The sequence below is a fragment of the Trachurus japonicus genome, chromosome 1, assembly GCF_045865225.1.
Source record: "Trachurus japonicus isolate A0001 chromosome 1, Traja_1.0".
NCBI classification, from domain to species: Eukaryota; Metazoa; Chordata; class Actinopteri; order Carangiformes; family Carangidae; genus Trachurus; species Trachurus japonicus.
The window spans coordinates 15,914,825-15,939,460 of NC_140907.1; the positions used below are offsets into that span (position 1 = coordinate 15,914,825).

At 41.9% G+C, this 24,636-nt stretch overlaps 1 protein-coding gene across 2 annotated transcripts; it reads right to left on the reverse strand.

Annotated features, from left to right (window-relative positions):
• Positions 1–4,647: 4,647 nt before the first annotated feature.
• On the reverse strand, positions 4,648–24,252 carry smarca4b (SWI/SNF related BAF chromatin remodeling complex subunit ATPase 4b). 2 transcript variants are annotated; one of them, XM_085775757.1, is made up of 34 exons: positions 24,144–24,252; positions 23,300–23,553; positions 22,640–22,772; positions 21,444–22,007; positions 20,630–20,728; positions 20,184–20,442; positions 19,822–19,948; positions 19,551–19,724; positions 19,272–19,445; positions 18,772–18,945; positions 18,574–18,624; positions 17,722–17,852; positions 16,208–16,265; positions 16,011–16,120; positions 15,721–15,868; positions 15,378–15,541; positions 15,035–15,101; positions 14,778–14,888; positions 13,462–13,704; positions 13,260–13,373; positions 13,008–13,115; positions 12,504–12,590; positions 12,235–12,281; positions 11,892–12,058; positions 11,638–11,801; positions 10,122–10,349; positions 9,927–10,004; positions 9,613–9,831; positions 9,010–9,272; positions 7,973–8,081; positions 6,625–6,726; positions 6,174–6,306; positions 5,895–6,034; positions 4,648–4,899 (listed from the first exon to the last, which is right to left on the reverse strand). In XM_085775757.1, the coding sequence occupies exons 2-34, from the start codon at positions 23,513–23,515 to the stop codon at positions 4,864–4,866; spliced, it is 4,998 nt and encodes a 1,665-aa protein (XP_085631883.1). In that variant the 5' UTR covers positions 23,516–23,553; positions 24,144–24,252; the 3' UTR covers positions 4,648–4,863. The 2 variants fall into 2 exon arrangements, with proteins under 2 accessions (XP_085631883.1, XP_085631874.1); XM_085775748.1 differs by having other exon boundaries at positions 10,089–10,349.
• Between the last annotated feature and the right edge of the window lie 384 nt (positions 24,253–24,636).

Consider the following 24,636-nt stretch of genomic DNA (forward strand, 5'->3'; position numbering starts at 1 on the left):
CCGTGTGCATGTGTGTGGGCAAAGCACAGTAAGTTGTAGCAGCACCTATCCGTCGATTTTGTACAACATCAACTTTGGTGACACCTGAAGACAGCAACAAGTGAATCATGTGTGACTCATTCAAATCCTGTATGTGCTGCCAAACTTGTTTCCATTGTATTCTAGATAAACTGTTGCCAATTAAGTTGGAATAATATATATATATTTTGCCTCTTCTCATGAAATGATTGTGATAATGTGATTTATTCTTGATATACAAGTGTATATCTTCTCAAAACTGTATTGATCAAACTCTTTCAGACACATCACTGTGAAAATCAAACCACAATTAAACATTAATAGGAATAAAAAAGGGTCTGAAAACAAAATTATTCAAACTTCATGGGCAACTGTGTACATGAGAGCTGCCAAAGCTGGTAAATCCTCTCATATTCATACTCAACTGAAGACATTTTGACTGATTGTTATCATAAGAGCAAAGGTGTCATTAATAATTAATATCAAACTGGTTCTGTGCCATTCTTGCATGTTAATAAGCCATGACAGTGTGCATTGAATAATAACACGCTTCTGAAATTAGATAAATATAACTTAATATTCAATTGTTTTATCACTTTTTAAAAAAATCAGTTTTATTATTTATATGGCCTATTGTGATGTGTCCTCAGTGAAAAACGACAGCTATATCATGTTTAACCACGTTTTTACCACTTCTAACTAGTTGCAAAACATGAATGGATTTATGATTGTCAATGTGTCCTTAAGTCCAGCAAACATATTAAAATATCTGACTGCTCCTCTGTGCACCAATCATTGAGTGTGTTCTCTGTTTGCTGTGTCCTAGCACTGTTTGGCTGCTTCATAATCAGAACGAATTGCTGTGTTGTTATCATTCAGGATTATTTCTTATTTGAATTTATGAAAAAGTCAGATGCATAGGCAGAAATTCAGTGGTTTAGTGTCAGGCTAACTGATTAGCTTTTTAAATATTCCTCCGTGAAAGAAACTCAACAGAATCAACAGTGCAAAAATCATGAACAAAATCATGAACCAGAGAATTTAGTGAGAGATGCAGGCTGACCAGACTAAACTCACATGATACCAATTCACTGTTTTGTTGTTATTATACACTTGACCTGACCACTCCCCTCCACACCACACAGAACAAGATACACAGACAAGAATGAATACTCACTGTGCACTACTTTATCTAATACTGACTGTGTGCAGAGTGTGTGTCTGCGTGTATGCTTTCTGTCCAGTGTCTCAGGGCCAAAAGATATGATAAACCTGCACACACACACACACACGTAGATCTGAAGGACAGTTGTGATAGAAAGACTGCACTCACACGAGGAACTTGCACACACATGCAGATCTGAAGGACAGTTGTTGGGATATAGAAACACTACACTCACTACACACAAGGAAGGCACACACAAACTCCCTCGTTTGGCGTTTTTATGTCAAATGAACACTATTGTATCCTGTGTTGTTTTCCTGCAGTCGTCTCTGCTGCCTACAGATACAAATGTAACTTGAAGGAAAGATAATATCAATTCTATCAAAGCTCTAATCTGCAGATTTATAACTGAAATGCAGAAGTATAAAAGGTCATCATGAAGTTAGCAAACTGAACTCTCTCCTCGCACTCGTTGAGGAACAAAATTCAGTTTACATTGAGCAGGAGTCACCAAAGAAGAAAAAACAATGACCCCATACACCCATACTAGCAAAGGTCCAACAAGAATGGTTATTCATGTTGCCGGCACGATTCAGCATGTTCTTAGTGTATATGTGGCATGTATACTGTGATGGATGTGATCTCCAAAGGAACAGTGTAACGTATTTTTTCAGCAATAGTACTTCTGGTAAAAGTGAGTCTGCTGCCGTTGAAGTTGCCCCTCCCCCTCCACTGGCAGATGTTAACAGCTGGTTTCGAGTTGCTGGAGCAATCTAGGGGTTCCTAGAAATCAGGAAACCAAGTCCATCCCCCTTCCCCTTTTACTCCATAAGGAGCAAACACTTCAGCCTCCAACACAGACCTCCTCACTGTCGAGACTCTGTTGAAAGCCACACACATCTCGACATGTGCCAAGTTACCGCCTCCAAATGCACACTGTACATTCAACATATTGCTTGCTGTGCCCACCAACCAACTTACAAGATAAACAGAAATGCAGGGGTTCCCCAAGATTGTTTGTAAAATCTGGATAAAGAGCTTGTGTGTATTCATTTCTTTGCATGACCAATGGGATTACTCCCCTGGTTTCATGTTTATGTTGATTTCATACTGTATTTGATGATGTACGTTAAATTTGAGGGAGTGACCAAAGAAAAAATTAGGTCAAGTTGGGGTAAAGAAATCCCTAAATGCTCCTATAGATACCTGAATGTACATTATAGTGTCATAGCTTTTGAAGAAAACTGTTATGTTTTTGAGGACAATAGGAGGTTTTAATAATCTTGTTTCAGCAAACACCACTGTGATGGTTTAGTTGTTAAAGTGTATGTTTTGTATTTACATGAGACCTCCTCCTAGTGGTCACACAGAGGCATTACACTGATGACTAAAGATTGAGATGCTAGTTTGGACTATTTGAGGAATTTGAGGTATCTATTGTTCTCAAAATATTCAGATCGAATGTGCCAAGAGAAAAGTGCATGTTACCACATTAGTTTTAATAGACATCTAGAAATAGACACTGGTTTTCTGTTGGCTCCAACTGTCATGTAAATACACAAACAAATTTGTTTTGTTCAAATCACTGTTCTGTTCATTATTCATGTGGTTCACTAACATGTCCATTAGATTAGTTTATCACATTTATTTGTCAGGTGTACAAAACAATAATCTCTTGAAAAGAGAAAATGTAACAAAGCAGACAATCATCTCTTTTTCTCAGCTAAAACCAACAAAGTTTGCCTTTTTGATTGAAAAAAGAGATTCAAACTATTTTGTTGTTTGATTTATCGATTGATATCTCGCACAAACAACAAGATTCACTTTTACTGTGGTTTATTGTTACGTTTCAAGTTCCAGCGATAATGACACAACACAACAGACAGATCTTAATAATTTAGTGGTGAAAACATTGGTGCTTTGGTTATGTGTTCTTGACTCAGTCTAGTAACCTAGCATAATGAGAAGTACAGTACTGAACTTGTGAGCTGTACACACGTGCATGGACATTATATTCTAGTAAAAACTCTATACAGCATATCCAACACCATACAGCCATCAGGCATTCACAAGCAGAGAAGAGCCACTGTCCCTCTGGTCCTTTGTCTTGAAATCAAAAAACATAAAAAGTGCCAAAAGTACATCAATTAGTTCTGAAATCCTAAAATTACCACACAATAACTGAAGGAGAAGCAATCAAAGTTACAGTACTCATTGATGAAATACAACCTCATGATTCTTTAAGTCTACAATCAACAGTTATAAGTGCTTAAACTGGAAGTGTAACAGGTAAGCAGCAGCAAGGTGGAGAAGTTTGTTTTCATACTGTTGTACCATATATACAATATTGGAGCGCAACCTGGACTCAACTCCATTAAACCTCAGTCAAATTACTGTGTTGCTAAAGAGTTTCTGAGAAGTCTGGAAACTGCGCCCCCGCGCCCATGGCGGGTTTGATTTACAACTCAAACAGTGAGCCCCGGTCACTAATATGTGATGTGCACACACCTCGGTAATCACAGTGGCTCCACGGTGGCTGACTGCTGTTACAACATGTCACAGTGAAGCGGAGGTGAAGCAGTAGGTTTGTTTACATCCAGAAATAAGGTGGTAGCTTCAAGCTGGGTCTGGGTCTGTTTTTACATTCAGTGTTGTTTACTTCTAATAGCTGTCACCCTTCAGGTCACCTGGAGACTATTATTTATTTGCCCAATGAATCAGAAAACCTGGATGACTCTGGGCTTGTCGGGACATGAACTACCATGTTACCTGTTTGTCAGAGTTTAATTAAGTGAAGATTATTTCTTCTTAAAGCTTGCTTGGGTTAGTAACACTGGACTCATATTAAGCATTTATAAACAGTATATAAACACTTATATAATCAACCAGTAAACCAATCAGTATATAATCAACATTAAAGCAGATATGAAGTGTTTATTTCTGTGTTTGTCCATACGATAACTCCTCTGTGTCCTCATTGGTGGCTGGTTTATAAATGGATAATGAATATGATATAAAATGTGTTTTCAGTTATAATTTATAAATACTGTACATTAATGATCCCTTCAAAATGTCCTCATGGCTGTGTGCAACTACATAATAATGTGTTATAAACTGTTTATTAAATGTTTGTATACAGCTTATAAAAGCTACAAAGGGAATTTATTATCTCCAATGTAACAGCAGCAGTTACTGCAGATTCTGATATATACAATAACATGTGGCCTCAGGGCATTAGCGTTGGGTTTTCTCAGATGGTCTGAGGAAGGCTTCCAGTAAGTAAAGGCTGATAATAATAATAAAAAAATTCTTCCAATGCGATGTATAATTAAAATAATTATCAAAATATAGCATTAAAAGATACCAAAGTGACAAACAACTTCACAGCAGTGTGTGTGGGTTGAGTATGTCAGTTTGCATCTCTTGCTGTTGAGACTTTCTTAAACTAAGCAACAGCAAAGAAAGGGGAAACAATTTAATGCTGTGATGCACACTGCCCAATTAATTTGTGTATTTTATCATGTGTATGTATTATATTGTAATATTGCAAACCCTTCTATTTTAGTCCTGTGATGTTTGACTGAGGATAGATGGAGCTGACAGGTGTGTTTGATTTACTGTATATGTGGTGGAATATCCCTTTATGTCCCCTTTTCATCCACATCACATCACAGCACAGTTCAGGACTCTTCATCAGTGGCACTGGGGGAACGCTCCTGGAAAAGAGCAGAACAGATTTGAATGTCTAGAAAATAGAAAATTCCTAAATTCCCATCAAAAACCAATCAATTGTTACTCAACAAAGAGAAAATCGTCCAAGCTGAGGCTGTAAAAGAGAATAAAGATACGTTCTTCTAGGTTTGACCACTCAGAGCCACCGTACAACAACTGATAAGCTGATTCATTTTGTCTCCTGGAACAAAGCACTTTACACAAACAATCTTACAGAGTACAGAGGATTTAAAGATTGATTACAGATAACAGGTGGTTGCAGAACAATCAGTGGCTGTGCTTAAGGCAGACAAACAATAGCTTTCCGTTGTTAGATCATCCGTCCATTGTCTGTGCTGCTTATCCGTGCATGGTTGTGAGGGGCTGGAGCCAATCCAAGCTGTCATAGGGTGAGGGCGGGGTACGCCCTGGACAGGTCGCCAGACCATCACAGGTTCAACATTAGAGATAGACAACACACACACACACATTCACACCTATGGGCAATTTAGAGTCTTAAATCAGTCTAACGTGCATGTTTTTGGACTAGGGGAGGAAGCAGGAGAACCAGGAGAGAAACCACGCAGCCACATGGAGAACAAGCAAACTCTAGACAGAAAGGCTCCAGGCCTGGGAATCGAACCCAGAGTAGTAACCACCACACCACTGTGCCACCGTTGTTAGATCATGTCAGAAGCAATTTCTAATTTTTCCATTATCAAGATGTGAGAGAAGCACAACCCATCCATAGACTAATAAACATACTCAAATTCAGTGTGCAGGGTTTCTATGTGTAACATTTTTTATCAGATGGATGGATGGATGGATTAAAAAATATAAATAAAACATTAAACAGACTTGAAGCAACTTTAATGCTACAGTCTCGTCTGCATGCTAAACTCCTTATATTTGACAAATCAGTTGCATTTTAATTTCCATTGTTTTCATTTTTACATGTTTAGACCTCATCAAACACAGACACACAGACAGCACGAGCTACCTCTTCCTGCTCATCCTCAGAGTCGTCATCACTGACAACAGGTTTGGCTCTGGTGCGACCTGTTCGTCTGCTGCGCCCCTTCCCTCGATCTCCACCTTTATCCTTCCTGCTCAGACGGATCTTCACTTTCACCGAGCGCGCTGGAGGCCAACACATAATGCAACACACACACAACAAAACACCCACAATATATTCCAGTAAAAAATTCAAGTCACAGATAAAGTAAAACACATGGTGACTCATGTATACTATTACTCAGCAATAGCTAAACAATCTTACATTCAGACTCTGATCCCTCCTCCTGCTCATCCTCCTCTTCCTCACTCTCCTCTCCTTCACTCTCCTCCTCCTTCTCAATCTTTTGCCTCAAACTGGTGAAAACCGACTGCAGCACGATGGAGTCTTCATATATCTGCTCCCATAGGAAAGACATGGTGGGAAACAGCCCCTTATTATGCAAAGTCCAGTGTCGGCACGTTTACGGTCACTAACATCTTGTTAGTTGCTGTAAACATCATGTTTACAGCAGCCTTATGGGCAAATCAGCAGCAAGATGCTTCATTTCTAACACTTAAAATGTATCTAGTGTTGCATCAGTGATGGCCAATAAAAACTTTAAATACCGACCTTTGGTTTTTTTCACAGCACCTAGCAAGAAGTTTCTATACAGCTCTAACCAGACGGCAACAGAGGAGATATTTTCTGTGTTTATGCAGCAGGTCCGTCTCACCAGTGATCCCTCCAGGTTGAAGGTCTGTGCATTTTGGAAGAGCAGCATGACGTCTCTCTCCAGGTCACCCAGACTGCGGTAGCGATGACTCCTAATCTTCTCCTAGAGTTGACAAAGAGTAATATTCAATTCAATTCAAACAACTTTATTAATCCCACACGGGGCAATTAGTCATGAGCAGCAGGTTGTCATGGTACATGTAGCCTACATGGCACACAACAAATAGACAATACATCACATCAGACCACATGGAGCTTAGTATGGATAATAAATATAAGACGACTATAAAAAAAAAGAGCCTATGATAGCCTAAAGTAAAAGAATTTACAAAACACATTGCTTCAAATAATTAAGAAATTAAGAAAAAGAATAAAACCCTATTAAGAATTTAAAAGTCTGAGTACAGAGGGGATGAATGATTTGGAGAAGCAGCTTGTTTTACACATAGGTAGGACATAACGGTGCCGTGAAGGCAACAGTGTAAATTCACCTGCAAGGACATGACTCAGGGAGGCTAAAATGCACTCTGCTTTTTGGAGGATTTGCTGGATGCAGAGGGAACTTAAGTCTCTTAGTTTCACTCTGATAATCTGGACTAAGCAGGACTCAACAATACTGGTCAGGCTGTTTCTGTCTTTAACTGAAAGACAGTGAAACCAGCAAATAAAAGAAAAACACATAAAGCTCTCGATAAATGCTTGATAGAATCGGCAGAGTATAACAGGCCTGACAGAAAAATAATTTAGTTTCCTGAGAAGATGAATTCTCTGTTGTCCTCGCTTCACAATGAAATCCGTGTTCACATCAAATTTGAGATGGTCGTCAAAAAAGGTCCCCAAGTATTTGGATGATGAGACAATTTCAACTTTTTCGTTATGTATGATGCATGTCTAAAATCAATAATCAATTCCTTGGTTTTGGATACATTTAAATCCAAAGAGTTAATCAGTTAGAGTGCTCTCATGGTTTGATTAAGAACCATAGAGGAGGGACAGCAGTGCAGTGTCATCAGGAAATGTAATCAGATAGCTGTCCTCCTGCCTGCTCCTGCATTTGTCAGTATACATAATAAAAAGTAAGAAAAGACGTGAGACAGAGTCAGACAGACAGCCATTAACAGAGACTCTTTGCTCTCTGCCAGTTAAAAAAAATCTAAGATCCATGACAAAAGCTGGTGAGACAATTCAAATTTAGACACAAGCCTCTCTAATAGTTGGTATATGCATACATTGCAAAAAGTGACATGATAGCTACAAACCTGTCAGCAGCGTATTTATCTTCTCTGTCCTTGACATTGCTGCACTGCTGACCAGCTGTTCCCAGCCGGGGTGAACTTTTCCGGTCTTACCTTGATCTTCCTGAAGTCCACAGGCTTGCGGATCAGCTCGTAGTACTCTGGCAGCTCTTTTCGAGAAGGCAGCTGGATGAACACCTCGCTCAGCTGACGCCCACTGGCGCTGCAGGGAGAGAAATCAGGAAGAACACAAACACCATCAAAAACAAATGTATTCACGTTAACTGAATACATTTAAACATGTCTGACAGATAACATCTGACTGATTGTCTATTGGAACACTTTCTTAAAATCAAATTTCAGCTTCAGGTCCTGTCTGTACTACTAATCATTATTTAGCAAAATTGGAGATTTAGTCATTAGTTTTATTTTTTGCAAATCCCTACAAATGTATTCATTAGTTTTGATTAATTATTCTTTTGGATATGCAGCAGTTTTTTTTTTAAATCAGAAAAGTAAATTAACAACAGAAGACGATAATTCTGACCTTCCTACACCTGTCACCACCATGCAGCACCACAAGTCAGGTAAGAAAGGCAGGTTTGTTTGCTGAACAGACTAATGTTAATTAAGTGTACTTATATTCAGAACAGCTAATTGTGAAATTGGGTATAACATCATTTACATGGATATGTTTTAATGCTGTTGTGAAAATGGATGTTTAACAACTTGCATACTCAGTCTCAGTCTCATTCTTTATTTCCATCAGCTTTGTCGGTTTATGGGGGTATTTAAGAGTGGTAATGAAAATGCAAGAAACAAAATGACATGGTGCGTAAGGTTTTGGTGATTACAAAACATGTGGTTAATTCTTAGGGAAAATGATGAAATGTGAGAAGGAACAACCCCTGAAAACTAATGTATGAGGTAATCAGTGATTTTTTTCTTGTGATTAACTGTCTGTACTTTGCCTGAACCCGTCACATTTTCACAAAGAAATAATGTAACCCCTGGTTTGCCTGACATATAATCCACCACAGGCCAGTGTGGTGCAGGTCAGTAACTTATTGCTCCACCATCAGGTAGCCTAATAGATTAGATGTGCGTAGTATATAATATGTCCATCTGCAGCTTAAGCTCATTTCTACTACCTGTCTTTGTATTTGATGACAGCGTCCACAATCTTCTTCATCTTCTTTGTGAGGGCAGGAGGATTTGGGGACAGTTTCTCCACAGGTGGTCGCCCCCTCTTCCTCTGCCTCTTCCCATCATCGTCTTTGTCCCCTCGTCCTCGTCCCCCGGAGGAAGAAGAGGGACCAGGTAGATCCAGGTCTCGGTCCCTCTTCCTCTTGCGGGTTGTCTTTTTGTGACGTACCTCTTCCTCCATCTCCTCCAGTGTGCCCTCCTCTATTGCCTGCTCAAGGTAAAAATGAATGCAAGAGTAAATGTATTACTAAAAAAAGCAAGGACGTTTCTGCTCGTATTCTAAATGGGCTCTATGTATAGCTCCACTACTTCCTGAACTTAGTGCTGCTCCTTTGTTTCCTGTCTTACATTATTGGACAAACTGATTAATCCAGGTGTGTCTGAGTAGTCACAATGGCCAGACACACCTGGATTAATCAGTTTGTCCAATAATGTAAGACAGGAAACAAAGGAGCAGCACTAAGTTCAGGAAGTAGTGGAGCAGTGCATAGAGCCCATTCACTTTTAATTCCTTTCAGCTCTTCCCATTGCACATGAGACCTATACACCTTGAGCCACTGCTTCTCAGTCAGTGAGTCGCTGTAGTCCACTTCCTTTCGCTGCCTAGAACCTCGTCCGAACATTTTCTCCTCCTCCTCTTCACAGGTCAGCCGCTCGACCTCTGCATCGTCCTTCATGATCCAAGTGGGCAGCTCATCCTCCTCCATCAGACGAGGCTTTCGCCGCGGGTTACGGGCATCCTCCCGCCGCCTGTCGAGGTCCATGCGCTGGGGAAGGGAGTACAAGAAAAACAGGCTGCAGGTGGAGCGAGGACTGAACTCTCCTGTGCAATATCTGGTCTTCAAAGAAACAAAGACTATACCATGAATTGGTCGAACTCCTCCTCACTCCTGGCGATCATCTGGTTAACCGTCTCATCATCTGGCACCTCGTCCTCCTCCTGAATACAGTAGACGCACATTGGCATGCAGAACATAAGAAAGCACACCATTTAAATTTTTGTGTCCCAGGTGCACGCACACACATTTATGCGTATACAGACTTCTTGACCCCAGACCTCGTCTTGCTCCTCGTGCTCCAGGATAGCCTGAAGAAAGGCCCTGCGCTCATGGCTTGAAGACTTCTGATCAAACATGCCGGCCTGGATGACCTTTTGATCCACATTGAGTTTGTACTTTGCAGCGGCAAGGATTTTCTCCTCTACACTGTTGACTGTGCAAAGGCGCAATACTCGCACCTCATTCTGTTGACCAATACGGTGGGCTCTGTCCTGAGCCTGCAGATCCTGGAGACACAGTCACATGTTCGGGGAGGTGAGAGAGAATTAGTATGGGTTTCAACGTTACTCTGCGAAAGCGTTCGTGCACTGGCACAAATTCTGATGAAACTCTGTGGAGGACTTAAAGAGGAACTAAGCAGTATTTCTCCCGTGGCTATGCTACATTTTTACCTTAATTAAAAAGCTCCGGAGTAATTGTGATCGTTAACTACATGACTTATCTGGCCGCCGCCCCGGTGTCCCAGCTCTCGACTCTGCACACTGCGAACCCAATCCGCTCCGTAACCCGTAATCTTTTGTTCACGACGGTTAAGACTACACAAACACACGCGTCGTAACATCGTTTATATTATGTAATGTTATCCACCGCTCCATTTATTGATTTTTCGCCGGCTTTGTTGTCAACAAATGCACATGGGCGAGAGGAGCGTAACCAAACAGCGGAAAAGTGAGCGGACTTGCATAGTTCCCCTTTAAGTTGTGAGGTCTGACAGTTAAAAAAAAATGCACCAACTGCCATTAAAAATAAGGGTAAAATCTAAAAAAATAAATAAATAAAACTTCCCTCCAACAAGATGGTTTGAATGAGGGCAAAAGCCACAAGACTCTGCTCTGTGAATTCAGTTTTACAGTTAGACATTTCCACAACGACCTGATGTTTCCATTCTGAGAAACCTGTTGCCAGGGGACCGACCAGAGCTGCTTAAGACTGAAAAGCTACTTTTGCAGGGCAGATATTGATCTGCAGGGTGCTCTGTTAAATTCTTAAGACAAAATTGCACAATAATAAGTATTGTGTTTTGTTTGTTTTTTTTTTTACAGATTTTTTATAAATTAGTTTTTTCTTTTAAATGTAATACAATACCATGAGTTTGGTGATTTAAATCTGTCTTAGTTAGAAGGAGGCAGTAAATTAGTCTTATTTTTCCCTCAGAACTCTGTAATAATTCAAGTCAGACTTGTGCTTAGAGACCGAATACTATGCACATTGATGCAAACTGTCTGTGGCTGCTGACCTATGAACTTCATAATCCTGTGAGACATGAAGTTTCTCCTGGAAAATAAACTTGGAAGCCTCTCACTGTTCTCTCGTTCAACTCAAACAAACTGACTGCTGGTCATCAATAATTGTATCATCTTGCCCTTAACTCTGGTTTCTGAATGAGGCATGTGGGTTAATTCATGTCTCTTGTTATTTCTACGATAAGTGTTCAGCAGAAACTAGCCTTTTAAATTAACTCCAAGGCCATTACTTGCTTGGGGCCTTTTGTCATTTAAAATACAATAGTCACACCTGATGTGGGTTCCAGTCAGAGTCAAAGATGACCACAGTGTCAGCAGACTGCAGGTTGAGGCCAAGGCCTCCTGCTCTTGTGCTCAGAAGGAAGATAAAGTACTCTGACTCTGGATCGTTGAATGTCTTCAGCAACATCCCTCTGTCTTCAGCCTTTGTGGTGCCTGAGATATGATAGAGGTGGGAAATTAGTCGACCGACACAAAACCGCTTGCAACAGCAAGACACACACTTATATGAATTGTCTCTCTCACCATCCAGGCGGAGATACTTGAAGCTGCGGTACGCAAAGTAGTCCTCCATGATGGTCATGAGTGAGGTCATCTGACAGAAGAGCAGCACTTTGTGGTTTGTAACTCTCAGCTTGGGCAGGATACGATCCAACACCTCAAACTTTCCTGATGCCCGATACAGATCGGCCCTGATGGAAATGAGGAGAGATAGGATTACAAGTTGTGTGTGTGTGTGTTGGGGATAGGGGATGGGAGATGGGGGGAGGGGTGCTTTTATTCTCTTGTGGGGACTTCAACCTGAATATACTGAATTTATACAAACCCATGGGGACTCCCGTGTGTGTCTGTGTGTGTTAGCACTCACCCCTGGACTATCCCACCAGAGAATCCTAAATGTTCAGAGAAGGATTCCTGCAAAAACCATCAAAAATATCCAGTTATATACTGTATATACACAGTCAAACACTTCAGCTTAATCAAGGCAGCATCTTGAGGCTCATATTGTCAAGTATCCTCTTGAAACCTAGGTCAACCTTATGAGAAATGAGACAAAAAACATTTTCATATTATCAAAGTCGGTCAAATATGATGAAACATATAAGTAATGAAGACAAAACATATCCTACTTGGTACCTCTATCTGCTGGAACATGTAAGGGTGGTTACAGATCTTCCTCAGCTGCATGATGGTATTCATCAGTGTCTTGGTGCCTCCTTTACCCTGGTAAACACAACAGTCGTTTTTTAATATTATTAAAGAATCCATCATCCAAGAATAGTTATTTAAATTCTTTCTTAAAAAAATAATGAAATATGATAACCGAATACATGAGGCTCTAAAGAAGCTCTCAAATTGTTTGAGTCTTTATACTGTATAACCTGCAGTATATGGAGGATACAAGGTTTTCAAAAGGGGCTTTCTCAATAAGAAATGAACAGAACAGGTTCCTCTTGCTTCTGCAGAACATCAATCCATCACTCTGACAGAAATCATAGTATTCGTTCTGGAACCATCACCAAATCTTAACACACTGCAAAGTGTATGAGTCTATCCTATTATTTAAAAATTATGTGTTGCTGTTAAATCATAATGGAGTCAAATGCTAAAACCCCAGCGCCACAGTGTTCATGCCCTCACCTTCTTGTCCTTCTCTGATCCATCAGTCAGAAGGACACCCTTGGCCTGCATGTGTCTGTACAGGACCCTCTGAAGAGAGGACATGTCACACTTGATCACGTATTCCACCTGATGGAGAGAGGAGACAAATTTAATTATTAACAGACATGGAGTGAAAGGGATGTATGAGACAAACGTCGTCACAATAACTTGTTTCAGAAAAAACACCAGAGGATTTATTTATCATCTGTTAAGAGATGACATGATCCAAACCTTCTCTGGAAGCTGTGCCTCCACCTCCTTCTTAAGCCTGCGTAACAGGAAGGGACGGAGCACTTTGTGGAGACGACGGATGATCAAGATGGTCTCCTCTTCATTAAGATCCACCTGAATCGGAGAAAAAGAGAAATGTGGCATCTCTCTAACACAGGTAAACAAATCTCACTAGCAGACTACGTTGCTAAGTCCTGCGCACTTTCTCTCCAGTCATGGCGAATGGAGCGTTGAACCACTGCTCAAAGGTGCTGCAGCTCTTGAAGATCGTAGGCAGGAGGAAGTTGAGCAGCGCCCAGAGCTCAGGAAGCTTGTTCTGCAACGGCGTCCCGGTCAGGAGAACTCGCCGTGGGGCAAGGTAGTGAGTGTTCAGGACCTGGGTCAGTTTACAGTGGTGGTTCTTCATACGGTGGCCCTCATCAACGATCATGTACTTCCAACGGATCTGGCAAAAAATGACACAAGGAGACGAAAGGACACGAGAGAGGAGAAACACATTTGGATAAAACTACCACTCTAACGCATCACTGCTTCTGTGGCATTATGAATATGTATCTGTAGAGTAGTGTGATTGTGTTCCTCTTGTGCCTGTGGTTGTGTGTGACTGTGTGCGTGTGGAACGAACGGGCATCGGTGGTTGGCGTTAAGCACGTAAGAATGTAACATCTGTGGCCGCTGATATTGTGACTGATACATCGAACGGATGTATTGAATGAGAATGAAAGTGGGAGACACGGGATGTATGTGTGTGAGTGTACGTGTAGGCTACATATGAACGAGTATGAGTGTATGGGAGAAGTCGGGACTACTGTAGCTACTCGCAGCTGATGTGTCTGTGTCTGTGTCATAGATTGTATATAAAAAGGTCTGTGTCAGCGTGAGTGTGCTACAATGTTGCCAAGCACGTAAGAATATAACATCTATGACTGTTGATATTGTGACTGATACATTGATGTCTGTGTTTGTGTTACAGGAGAAAGAAAATATAAAATATAAAAACACCATTGTTTCGCCCATCCAAACAAACAGAAAACACAATATGCTCAAACAGGGGGATTTCTCGTCCAGTTCTTGTCCTCATGCCCAACGCTGGATCAGCCCCAAGCTGCAGCCTTGAGCCACCACATGGAGAAACTCCATACCCACCTGGCAGAACAGTCACGAAGCCTATATGACTACATGAGTGCATAGCAGCATGATGGTCACAGAAGACAGTAGGGGACGTGGTTTACAGGCGGTGTCAGTATGTTGCCGGACCTAGGAGAGAGCACTGAGACGCAGCACAGAGGGCGGTCAGATTGGCCATGCTCAAACACGTTTAGAGGAATTTGGGAATTTAGATAGTGGGACCGATAAAAATAAAATAAAAAGGGACACAGAAAACTCAAGCAAAATCAAGTCAGCAAGCAAAAGCAACAATGTCTCGATCGCAGGGATGTGTACTTGTGCAGAGGGAATAACGCTATGTTTGCTCTAGTGTGTTTGTGAGTATTCTCCTGCATGTACACCCCATCTCACCTTGGCCAGTACTTGTTTATCCTTGATGATGTATTCGTAGGTGGTGAGTAAAACGTTAAATTTTCCACTGCGAAGTTGGGGGACGAAGGCTCTTCTGGCAGCAGGAGACCCCTGACGGGAAGAAATAATAATGATATCAAAGAAAATCTGTATTAAAAACATAATCTCGTTCGACACATCAAAATCGGTGTAGAAACAGACATCCTCATATCATGTATTTAGGAATGTGTATTGGGTCGCGTTGCTGCAAAACTGACCTTGTAGGACACTTTGACGACTGTCGGTGCCCATTTGTCAAACTCATACACCCAGTTAGACAGGGTTCTGTCAATGAGAAACAGCTCAGTTGTCTCAGTCCATTAAGTCCATCTAATTTCTAAAGGCCCTGTTCACATCTGGCATTAAAATGTGTTTCAGGTGACCAATTAACACATGGACAGCCCAGAGCATGTCAGTTTACAACTTGAGTGCATTCACACCTGTCACTTGTGAATGGATCACCTGAGACACCTGTTAATACCAGGTCTGGGGCTCCAGTGACTTAGTTTTTAAGAGCCAAAAAGACAAAACATATTTTGCAAATCAAGGGTCTGAGCTCACGAGAGGGGTACAATGATGAGGTAGGGTCCATTGAGACGTTTGAGCTCCATGAGGTACGTGATGAGGGCGATTGTCTGGATGGTTTTTCCCAGACCCATCTCGTCCGCCAGGATCCCATTCAGATTGTTGTTGTAGAGGGAAACGAGCCACTCCAAACCTTTAATCTAACAGGGAAATTCAAGTGAGGGAGAAAATCTGTCAACCATGACAAGTATTTCCTGCAGCTGATTTCCTGTGTCAGGCTCATAACATTTCCTTGTGCAATGTAGAGATACCATTATCATTATCACCATTATTATGATATTTTCATACATGCATAATGGATCTGATTGTGCACGTTTACCTGATACTGTTTGAGTTGTCCATTGATTAACAAACTGGACTGTTTCTCCACTTTCTCTGTGACAGCGTGAGCCACTGAGTAATAAGACTGAAGCCCTCGAGCAAAGGCTGCACCACTGTACTCGTCATCCACATCCTGTTTAGCATTTCTGCAGAGGAAACACAAAGCGAGTTTTATTCAGTCGTGGTATAGGACACCTTTTGTAATAGGCAGGTGTTTTGTTTGGGAATCCTTGAGAAAATAAAAGGCACAAATCGCTTTCAAGAGCAGAACTCCATATATGCTCTCACTCGATGATGTGTCGGACGTCCACCTCTGACACGTCTTCACTGTCGGGGTCTGTGATCTTCTTCTTATCGTCCACTGGGGCTGCAGAGGGCTGTGGCTCTTCCTCTTCCTCCTGCCAGATGTTGTGAACAGCAGCTAGTCAGTGACAGGAGCAGCGACTGTGAGACAGGCTTCAAACGTGTCCAACAAAACAACCCACCTCCTCCTCCTCCTCTTCCTCGCTGTCTTCACTGTCTGAGCGGGGTGCCACCTCATAACTGGGCGAAATACAAAATACTCAAAACAAATTCTATCATCCATTACCTCAATATTTCATTCTTAAACATGTGTACACTCAGAACCCAACCTACTTTTCACCCACACACACAAACATTGGGGTAAATTATAGGGGTGGGAGAAAAAAATCGATTCACATAAGTATCGCAATATTTTTTTTTGACGATTTTTAAATCAATTTTTTATTTATTTATTTTTTTTATTGTGCAATGCACATTTGTTCGCCTTTTTTACATACAGAGAGTCCAGGTTTTGAAAAGGGTTTAAGTTCACTTTATAATGGAGTATGTAAATGTATAGGCTCCTACAGTATTTGTGTACAGATAAATGTTAAAATGTAGCAGTTTACCTCAGTCTATATATAAGAGAGTAAACATATATATTGCTGCTGAATAAATCTTAAAAACTGACTTACATGTGATTTGTATTTTTTGGGGAAATATGGTTCCTGGAATAGTCTGTAGACAATCATAATCATTCAACTGTTTCACTGGTGTTAACAATGCAGACTAAAAATCGAGAAAATCGGCAATATCGTAGAATCGCAATTTAAATCGAATAGGCATCCGAAAAATCGTAGAAGAATCGAATCGGGAGAAAAGCATATCGTTCCAACCCTAGTAAATTACATAGAAAATGAAACTTTGCAAGGCCATGTGAGGCTGTGACGTATATGTTTGGCCTGGGCAGAACATCTGCTATGCTGACAATTACCTTACAATACAATTACCTTGACAATAACCGAAGAGTTAGCATGTACTATTTAGAGTTAGTATGTTTATGTTTACAAGTGACCATACTGATGTATATCATTGTAATTATTCACACATCACACAGTTAGCATCTTATGTGACAGCTAGACAAGATTTACCCACTATGATGCAATTGGAAGGGTTTTTGGAATGATTAGCACATTATTAGGTTAACCTGCTGCTCTTTAGACATACAGTGGGGCTACATGTAGGTTTTCTCAACCACTGATCGTGGTCTTGACAGATGTTAATGGTCACTTGCAAAAACCTTCAGCCATCGCAGTTTTACAATTTTTTAAGAGGCATAACAGGCCCTCTACGTAGAGTTACCTCTTCAGGGCAGACTGGACACTACAGTGACTCAGTATCGGAAAGTGATGAGATAGACTGTTAATGTTAAAACTGCCTATGTAGCAATAGAAAAAACTCATATATAACACCTTTAGCATTGAGTAAACACATTATCATCATGTTATGTGGCATTAATTTAAATAACAACTGGGTTTAAACCAGCTGATGGCATTAGAGGTCAGGGAATCATCATAGATTAAGATCTAATGGAGAGATTGCGTGAACCAATCAACCAGAGTCAGTCCTCCTAAGTGTCTTTAAAATACATGTTCCTCCACTCCACATACTACATTTGCATACACACACATCTCTCCTCCTCTCCCTCCAGCCTCACCCAGGGTTCATCTCCAGCCAGGTCTCCAGCTGTCCGGCTTTGGGAGCGTCTAGCCCTGTCAGGATGTTTCCACTGTCCACATGGATGACCTTTACTGGGAGGTCACTCATCTGACTCGTCTCATCCAGCGGCTACAGGGAGAGGAGGCAGGTTAATGGATTTGAATGGTGGTTGATATGAGACTAAACCACAGACTGTGTGTAGACGTTATGATTAGCACCTGTTGGCTGTTTTGCCAGTCTAACAATTGAAAGACATTGGGCTATATCCTGCGATATTTTATTATAGTGTTCTTTCTTTAGAGGTTTGACTGAGTGTGACAGCAGGTAACAGCGACTGCAGAACAGCCAGGTGCATTACTTCATTGTTTTCATGCACACATGGTTAACCAATGGCATTTGAATCAGCTGTTCCAAGTTTCTATCATTCTCAGAAATGCATTGCATACAGTCTAAAATTTGATGTGCGTTGTTGCTGCCGAATGAAAATCAATATGTTACAGCATCAATGAACAGAAAATCATTGTGGGGGACGGGAACAGATTAGTAGAGCAGTCAGATGCTACTATTTGCCATGACAACACTAACAAAAGCAAAACACTACCCCCCAAAGCTTTGTGTGTAATTCAATCTCTCTTGTGTTTAAACTAAGTCTCCATAGAGACCAAAGTAGCTGAAACATAAGGTTTGCTTAGTGGATGCAGCATATTTAAAGGGCAGGTGTGATTTTTGATAAATAAACCCAGTCAACGTGAATAAAAAATGTCTTCTTTGCTGTGATAGATAACTGTATACAGTTATCAATACAAACTTATCAATTTGAACTTCTGTAACAGTCACTGCATCAGCTCACCTCTCCATCGGGGCCCATGGCAGGAGTCTGACCAGGCTCAGCACTCTCCAACTGCAGAACAGATCACAACTGAGTCACTAAGCAGCACACACAGCACCATTTAATCAGGAATCAAATAGATATACAACAAATGAATCACTTATCAATAAACGGATCTATTGTTATTTGATTTTACAGTAATGAAGGTGTGGGATGTACCTTCTTCTTTTTCTTCTTCTTCTTCTTCTTTTCTTTGAGGGCCTGTGCAGCCTTGTGAGCTCTGACCAGCTCCGTGAGGTTGGCGACATACTCATCGGTTTGCTGCAGCAGGTAGGCCAGACGCTTGTCCTTCTTCTGGTCAATCAGCTTACGGTAGCCCTCCTCATCCTCAGCCTAGAAAGACAGACGCATATCCACAATGTACAGTGGTGGAGGATGGAGGACGTGTGTAATAGTTTCTGTGTTGTGATATTACGGCCGCCTTTTACCATAAGTTTTAGAAAAAGGGTGAAGTCTGCACACATAGATCTTCGTCAGGATCGTCCTGAGGAAGATCTATGTGATCGAAACGCTGCTCTTATAGCCTACAATAAACATCTGAGGAGTTACAACAGTGTGTGGACTTCACCCTTCTTCTAAAAGTCTGTTTGTTTGTTAGTCCTGCACCTGTTATACTTTGGATGTGCGTGCTCTATCCTACTATTGTGTTCTGCTTTTACCATAAGCCTTCGCATTCTCTCTTTCTCGATACGCTCGTTCTCCTTCTTCTGCTCTCGCTCAGTGTTGGCGTGGTACGTGGCCACAGCTTTGGTCAGTTTCTGCATTTTGCCTGTAATTGAACGGTGGTACTCTTTGAAGTCTTTGGCGTGCTGGAGGATGCTGTTGAGGTACTCCTGGGATGGAGGGGGACAGAGAAGGGGAAGCACAGAAGGGGAGTCAATCAAAAATAGAACGTTTAATATCATCACATGTAATGTTACAGCTGCATTTGTACTTACCTGATGCTTCTGCCTGCGTTTGCGCTCTTGCTCAATCTTCTGCTGTTTCTCCAGTTTCTCTGTGATCCGGGCCTCTCGCAGAGACTGACGCTTGCTGCGCTTGTAGGCCTTGGCATCGAGGGCAGTCTCTAGAGCCGTGTCACGGCGCATACACACCACCACCTCTTGACGCAGCTGTAGCAGACAATAATCTTTGGTTCACGGTGGAAAAGTGTGATGTTGTTATGATTGACAGTAAAAATATAAATAATTATATATACACACACAATACCTGTCTCTGGAAGTTCAGCAGTCGAAGGGCTTTGAGCTCTATAGTGGCTTTGGTACGTAAATCACCAGCAAGGGAACCTGGGAGGTTCTCGAGCTCAGCAATACGATGGGTGATACGAGCCTGTAACCTGAGAAAATAATGCGTTATTATTATTATTTCATCATTATGCACAAAATGCTTTATGCTTTTTGTACTTTCGTGAATCACAGCACATATTTTTAAAGTGTTAAACACAAGATAAATGAATGATCATAATCAGATTTAAACTGTAAACGCTTCATTATGTCATTATCCTCTCATCATGCCAGAAAACACAAAGGAGATGAAGAACTGAAGTTGCACTCCCAAAGGCTCCGACGTACCTGTACTCCCTCTCCTGCAGTATCTCCACCGGGTCGAGGCCACAGGGTTTCTGAATGGGGGTAATGCGGTTCTGCTTGGCGTGGTAAGGCATCATGGGAGTAGGCTGGGCCGGCTGGCCGGGGGACTGCGTCTGTGGAGGCATTACTGGGGAGGCAGCAGGGGGAACTGAAGGGGGTGCAGGAGAGGGCCGGCCAGTGGGCTGAGGGGGGATCAACTTTTGGGGTGCATTTGAGGGAGCAGCTGCATTCACCATGGGACCTGGAGGGACAAATCACAATTCATTACTAATCTTATGAACAGATTGATTTAGCCACTTATGCATAATACATACTAGCTCTCAGCCTTTCTTTTACTATTAATTATTTATTTATAATTATTCAATTTAGGATTCTACAACAGCAAAAGAGGCTGATGGTTTTCACATGGTCTTAGTAAAACCATGTACCTTCAGACCAGGACTTGGGTGGCCCATTCGGGTTTTGTCCCTGCATCCCAGCTGGGGTCCCTGAGGGGCCTGGCGGGGGCATGTTGGGACCCATCATACCTAAAGAAACAATAAAAGGTTTTTTCATTATAATAGTTAATTCATCATACTGGTCTTTCAAAATTTGAGCAGGGCTACAATAATCAACTGTTACCAGTGTTGGGCACGTTATTTTTTAAAAAGTAATTAGTTGTAGTTACTAGTAACTGAGTTAGTAACTGAGTTACTACATTATAAAAGTAACTAATTACCAGGAAAAGTAACTATTTTGTTACTTTTTTTATAATATGCTCAAATATGTCAAATTGCTTGGACTCGCCCCCCTAACCTTCCCTTTATCAGGAACTAACCAACTCACACAGTATTCACGGAGCCTGCGTGTGCGGAGGGATACTGGGTGAGTTGGTTAGTTCCAGATAAACGTCTTTTTTCCGACTAGTTGATGGACTGAATAAAAGGGGTATATACTGTACATTTTAACAGGTGTATTATTATTTTGTGACAGCACTTCTTGAGTCAAGTAATGTTGCATTTTATTGTCAGTAACGGTAATGGCGTTATAACCGGGGAAACAGTAACTTTTTTGATTACTCATTTCTGAGAAACAGAGAGCCGTTAGTAATGTTGTTATATTATAATGCCATTATTCCCATCACTGGCTGTGACCCAGGATTTAAAGTTACATGCAGTTACATGTCAATTTGTCCTCAATCAATTACCCATCAGACCGTAGGACATAGCTTGATATTCCACCTTTTCCTTGGTGCATGCTCACCATGAGCTCGGCTGTAGCCTGTGCCCATTGGCCCAGGCCCTGGTCCTGGTCCTGCTGGCCCACCTCCTGGCCCGCCTCCAGCTCCAGGAGCCAGGCTGGGCATGGGCTGCTGCTGCTGCATCCCAGGCATCGGCCTCTTCCCCTGAACGGCCATCTGAAGGTGGTCTGGCAGGGGCTGTCCCCGAGCCAGCATCTTATACGCCATGATCTGGGCTCTGAGTTGGTGGAGCTGGTTCTGGTTGAAGGGAGTTGGGCCACCGGGGCCTCCGGGACCTCCAGGGCCCGTAGGGCCACCAGATTCAAGGCCAGATCCAAGGCTGGGGACACTAGTTCCAAGATTGGGTCCAGGGCTGGGGCCTGGGTTTGAGCTACCTGGAGGACCAGGACGGTTGTTAGGACCCAGTGTGTGTTGATCTCCACTGGGGCCATCTAAAGGTGCAGAGACAGAGCCAGGGCCGCCAGAGGAAGAGGAAGAGGAGGATGATGGCATAAGAGGACCAGAGGGAGGGCCATTTGAAGGGACGGGGCTGGAGTGGTCTGAGCCACCTAATGGAGAGTGGTAACCTGAAGAGAAAGAAAATGAATCAGATAAATAAGAAACTGTTTCATGACTGTATAATAACTATATACAAGTATGTAATGTTTAAAATCAAAATAACATTAAAGCATCCCTAAAATATAGCTACTGATTACACGTTGTATTGTAAATCTACCCAACAGTGAGCATTTGTTATTGACTCAGTATAAACTGATAGTGACTGTTGATCTACATCCACCACAGAGTCTGTCCAAGTAACAGGAAGAGATTAGTCTGCCATTTGTTGCCACAGCTAATTTGTGATTTCATAATGTTTTAACCTCACACAGTGTCACAACACTACACCTGTTGCTTGTTTTGTTTCTTTGTTTGTGTTATAAGCTAAATTGTTGTCATTGCCTTATCATTTTTTTCCAGGCAGACCTGAGCTGTATGATTTTCAGCATTTTTATAAGACAGGTGTAAAATAAACTTGATATAGAGTTCAGAAATACACCTCAGGGTTCAGTACATACCTTGCGACAGGAGAGACACTCCCTGCTGTGAGCTCACCTCAGCCACATGTCATGACCACACCACTAGGGATCAGTCACACTTGAAAATACGCAACCGTGTGTTGCACAATGCTGGAAAGGATGAATGTGTGTAGCATGCCTACCTTGTGAGTGTTGGTCTAGAGGACTGGGCGGGGGACCCATACCACTGTGTCCACCCTGTCTCATAGACAGTCCCTTCATCTGACTAAAGCGGCTCTCCTCACTCATGCTCTTCTCGTGCATGCCCTCCATTGGCTGTGAGAAGAGCCAAACAGTGTGAAAATGAAACTTTTAGTCTCTCTGGAAATGCAGCAATATTTTTTATAGAAAAGTAAAGAGTTGTACAATAAGGCGAGTGACGATTTCAACACATGAGAGACAAGACAAGGAGCCTCCTACATGTCTGGATTGACTTGAGCTGCAGTTACTCAATGCTTTTGCAGACCAGACTAATTACTATTTTCTTATATGGATTTGTGCACATGAGTGGAAAACGGATTAAAGTGAATGGAGTGTCAAATATGTTTATATTATATATAACACTACAGGTGTGTCTTGTAAATCCACAGCTAATCAAGTTTTATGTTCTGCTGTGGAATTAACCTCCACATTTATATAAATATTCATTCATATTAACTCCATACATTGACATACATGTCTATGTAAATACAACGTTTTATGTGCATGAATTATTCTAAATTTGTGGGATCTGTTTCACCAAGGACTCAAATAAACTGTGATGGGGTGTCTTGAGGGCCCATTACTGCTGTCAGGGTCCTCACTTTGTGCAGTGGGTGCATGTTGTCCTGGGTGTATCCAGAGGGCCCTGGCTGGGAGTGTCCAGAGGAGGGAGGACCGGGACTGGGGCCCATCATACTGTGAGAAGAGCCTGGGGAGGGCCCTGGGCTGGGGCCCAGCATAGCCCCGGGGGAGGGACCCGGACCAGGGGAGGGACCCGGGCGTGGGGTGCCTCCCATGGGGGGATCCGGTGTTGACATTGCCCTGGATCTCCTGCTCAAGGATGAGCAGCAGGGACCTGAGAGAAAGGAGAGAGATGACAGAAGGGAATAATATTAAAATTATTAAAATCATCTTTGAAAAACTCAGAGGGATGCCAATACACTATGCAAAAGTTGCTCATCTAAATGAGCATTCATTTAGTGGTCTCATCGGACAAAACTCTATAAAACATCATGACAACGAAGCTGCATTTGAGGCTTCAACTGTGCTCTTCTTCCAGTAACTGATGACTGAGGATGCATTATATTTGCAGGGTAACGTTATGGGGTGAATTTAGTCCAACGCCTCTCCGACTGTGGACTCTCCATTCTTCTGCTGCGCTGCACCAAATCACCCGTTGCGCGCATATGCAATTACAGCTGCAGGGTCTCGCACTGAACACGGGAAATAAGGTCAATTTTGCACATGAGCCAATGATACTGAGAAATGTCCACCACGAAAACGTGTCTCGTTAAATATAAAAAAGGGGAATGGCGGACTGTGCTTGAGCGACTGACCTACCCGCATCAACAGGACAGACAGTCCTGGGTGAATGTCTGCGCTCCCGGATTGATATTTGGGAGAAATAAAAGAAGACGCAGTAGCTGTCGCAATTAGTCTACTCACCCTCTTTGTAATCTGCCTCCAAGCGTTGATTTGTTTCACCGACGTGGCTCGAGCGCCCCCCTCCACCGCTCCTATGACCGAATGTCTAGTCACGGCCGTCCGCTACTGCGCATGCCTGTGCAGCGGCTCTATTCACACCGAGCATCAAGTCTGAACTTCGGGACTTAATATGAACTATCTAACAATAAAAATGCCCAAATTGCTCACTTTAGATTTTTTTTAAAGCTTATGTGGATTAATTATGTACAAGTAATGAACAATTACGAACAATACAAGAACAAAAGAATGTGCAACAAATGAAAAAAAAAAAAAACTAAAATAAAAGAAGCTCTTCAATATGACCCCCCCCTTTTATGCCTGTTTTCTATTTACTGACTGAAATCAGTTCTGTACATGACACCACTGAGTAAATAAATATGCTACCTAAAGATGTGCACTGTCGCTAAAACATCCTACTTATTCCACCCCGTAACAATGCATGTCATAATTCAAG

Excerpts from the sequence above, each read along its gene's own strand:
- smarca4b (XM_085775748.1), bottom strand. The coding sequence starts at position 23,515 with ATGTCAACACCGGATCCCCCCATGGGAGGCACCCCACGCCCGGGTCCC. Across the intron at positions 11,802-11,891 it reads CAAGTATCTCCGCCTGGATG|GCACCACAAAGGCTGAAGAC; the intron begins GTGAGAGAGACA and ends ATCATATCTCAG. Across the intron at positions 10,350-11,637 it reads CTGACTGGAACCCACATCAG|GATCTGCAGGCTCAGGACAG; the intron begins GTGTGACTATTG and ends CTGTGTCTCCAG.